Source organism: Wasmannia auropunctata, unplaced genomic scaffold, assembly GCF_000956235.1.
Source record: "Wasmannia auropunctata unplaced genomic scaffold, wasmannia.A_1.0 LD336103.1, whole genome shotgun sequence".
Lineage (NCBI taxonomy): Eukaryota > Metazoa > Arthropoda > Insecta > Hymenoptera > Formicidae > Wasmannia > Wasmannia auropunctata.
In genome coordinates, this window is record NW_012026787.1 from 1773884 (window position 1) to 1777070 (window position 3187).

The window sequence follows — 3187 nt, forward strand, 5'->3', positions numbered from 1 at the left end:
GAAATAGTTTCATAAATTAAAATGTATACTCGCCTATCGTCTGACCGACGATTTTGTTGATAACATTTTTAGTTTCCAAAATACAATAACATTTGTAATGTCAAAAAATTTGTTCAAAATTTAAACATGTTTATTTCCGTCAATTAAAAAAAAATGAAATAAAACTCGGTCAGACGATAGGGAGTACATTTTAATTTATGAAACTATTTAGATTTTTTGTTTTAAAATAATCAAAATGGCGAAATCATGTACACTGTTTACCAGTGCACGTTTTATGCGGGTTGCTGTATTTTCTCGAGAGATTAATATTTTTCAATAAAATTTGAAACATAACAAGTTTAATATATGTATTTTAATAAAGTGCTAAATTATGAGTGAATCGTATTTATATTTTTGCTGTAATCCAAGTTCAAAAAATCTTTATTTCAAAGTGTATATGTATACTACCCCCTTAATGCCAACTGTTTCCATCTTTGGTAAGATATAAGGACACATAATACAACTATTTTAAACTATTATACTTTTTTAAATTATACTTTTTCTCCATTGGCAAGATATAAGAACGGAAAGATAAATGTTTTAATATTGAATCTAGATAGAAAACAAGCAAGGGGAAAATGTATGATTAGAGAATTCTCAGAAACCTAACAAAAGCGCAATATGATATGCAATGCATAGCACATATAGGCGGCCAAAATTAAAGGCGGTTGATGAGATATACTTGAACGTACCACATTAAAATTGTCTTCTTCTATAATATTACTTCTATATTTATAATTATACAGATTTTTATAGAAATACATATGGTTTATATAGAAATTATATATATACAGGGTGGACCATCCAGTCGAATATCTCGAAAATCAAGCCCGGGAGAGAAAAATTTTTTAGACAAAAGTTGTTTGGTTTCGAAGGGACCATAAGATGGTACCATTGATTTGACCTTGAAGAATTATTTGAAAGTCACATAAAAGTCACCTCAATTTTTTTGAATGGCATCCCCTATTTCTTATTACATATTCTTGTAGCTGACCTCGAGAGCTTTCCAAAATACTGTAATCAAATGTTTCTTTATTGAATACTTTACGAGTTATAAAGCTCCAAAGTTGCAACTTCGAAATTTTGTCGCGCGGAATAGCTCGTCGGAAACGGGCGGCGAAATTGGCTTAGGGCGGAGAGGAAAGAGCAATTAATAAAAAGACGGATTTTGGATAACAATTCAAGAACTAATTTATTCTAACGTTGCATGGACATATACAAGTTCGGTACGCGCGGACGGACGTTATATACAGATATTTACAAGTGTGTGCGGTCGCTGAGTAGTGCCCATCGGCTGTTCACGTGTCGGCGCGTGACGTTGGTAAGCGCGCGGCGAGCGCGGTAAGCGGGGAGCGGCGTGGCGCGTGAGACGAGCGTTCCCGGTAAGCGCGGGGCGCGATGAAGGGAGCGCGTGTCCTGAGCCGCTTCGGAGAATCAGCGATCCCGTGTTTGTCTGGAGGATCCGCCGCTGAGGTGTCTCTCAGCGGGGAGTGAGAACTCTCTCAATCCCCTGAACTTGGCGGACTCGGAGGAAGGAGTTGGAGACGGTTTGCCAAGATAGACTTGGCTGAGGCCGAGAACCCTCTCGACCCCAGTGCTAACTGTTTCGAGGAAGGATCCGGAGCAGGTCTGCCTGAGAATTCTAGGCGGAGGCCGAGAACTTCTCTCGATCCCGGTTGTTTGAGTTGCTCGCGGTACTGGTGTGGAAGGTCTTCTGGCGGACTGGCGGATAGCGAGTCGAGCGAGAAGTGAAGTCGTCGGAAATTTTCCCGGCTTTTATACCGCACGTTTGGACTTTTCCGCGTTTTGTCGATAACCTTTGGAGGGTTCGCAAAAAAGGGGTGTTCGGCGGGGTGAGTTTCCCAATTGCTTTGCTGGGTGGCGCAAAAGATAACCCGGGCGCGCTGCGCCCGGTTCCTGCTAGGTTTCTTATGCAAGAACGATGCATTCTTTAAGGGGATGCATCATTACAAAGATATTAAGTATATAGATACTTCCATAGTTCTCGATCACTGCATTTAACCTTTGGGGCATAGACGCTACTAAATTTTGACACAGTTCGGGCTCGGCGCGGAGTCCTTCCCATTGATCAGCAATATGTTGCGCAAGGGCCTCACGTGTTCGCTCGATGTGAGAGTCCCATGTTTGTACCATAATGCCCCAAAGGTTTTTTATTACATTCAAATCTGGGGATTTGACTAGCCAATTCAACGTCCTAAGGTTGGGTTGTGCAGCCAGCCAATCCTGCTCAACTCTTGCTCGATGCACTCCTGTGAGTTGTGAACGAAATTTACAAAGGGTACGCCAGGAAATGTTTCCGCAACGTAAGACAACATTACATTGGATAATATGCGAATATACTCTTTGCTGTTTATATGGGGAGTAGTAGGTACCAATGGTCCAGGACCATTTGAAGTCATACATCCCCATATCCTAATGTTATGTGTCCTGATCGTTGACGGAAACGGATATTTTCCTCGGCGTACCTTGTTCCTCCCGTTCTCCACAACTCACTCTTCCACTCTCATCCGTACTGAAAACTTTTTCATCCGCAAAAATTGTTCTCATCTATTCGTCATCATTCCATGCTAAATGCTCTAATGCGAAAGCTATCCGTTGTTTCTTATGTAATACATTTAATTTTTCTTTTTGTGCAGGAATGTGATGGAAAAATCCATTTTTATTCCATCTGCGTCGTAAGGTTGTGACCGGAACTTATCCCGACGTCGAAAATTACCGTGTGCCCTAATCGGATTCTTCCCCGAAGCACCTCAATGCGCAGGCCCGTTGGCTTAGTTTACCGAGACTTTAGCGCTTAATCGAGACTTTACCGTATACCGCGTCTACCTTTAATATGTTCCTCAGCATGAAGAATGGTCGCCACTTCGTTTTACCATCCCACGAAGAAGGAAACACTCGTCAGCAGCCATCACCAGTGGTAAGGTCTTATATAACATTATGTAACATATAACAATTATTTCATTATATCTCGCATATTATTATATACAGATATCGAAACTGATGTAATAATTTCATAACACATTTATATTATGTATAAATAATAAAAATATATAATTTTAATGAAATTAGGTAATAACACTTGTTACATCAAGAGTTACCTCTAGATTATATTATATCTATATTCTGT

At 40.1% G+C, this 3187-nt stretch overlaps 1 protein-coding gene across 1 annotated transcript in view; it reads left to right on the plus strand.

Annotated features, from left to right (window-relative positions):
* Positions 1-2905: 2905 nt before the first annotated feature.
* Positions 2906-3187, plus strand: part of LOC105457936 — a 3978-nt gene continuing 3696 nt past the window's right edge. Inside the window, exon 1 of the mRNA XM_011702913.1 lies at positions 2906-2977. Coding sequence (XP_011701215.1) covers positions 2906-2977 — 72 coding nt within the window. The remainder of the gene's footprint in view (positions 2978-3187) is intronic.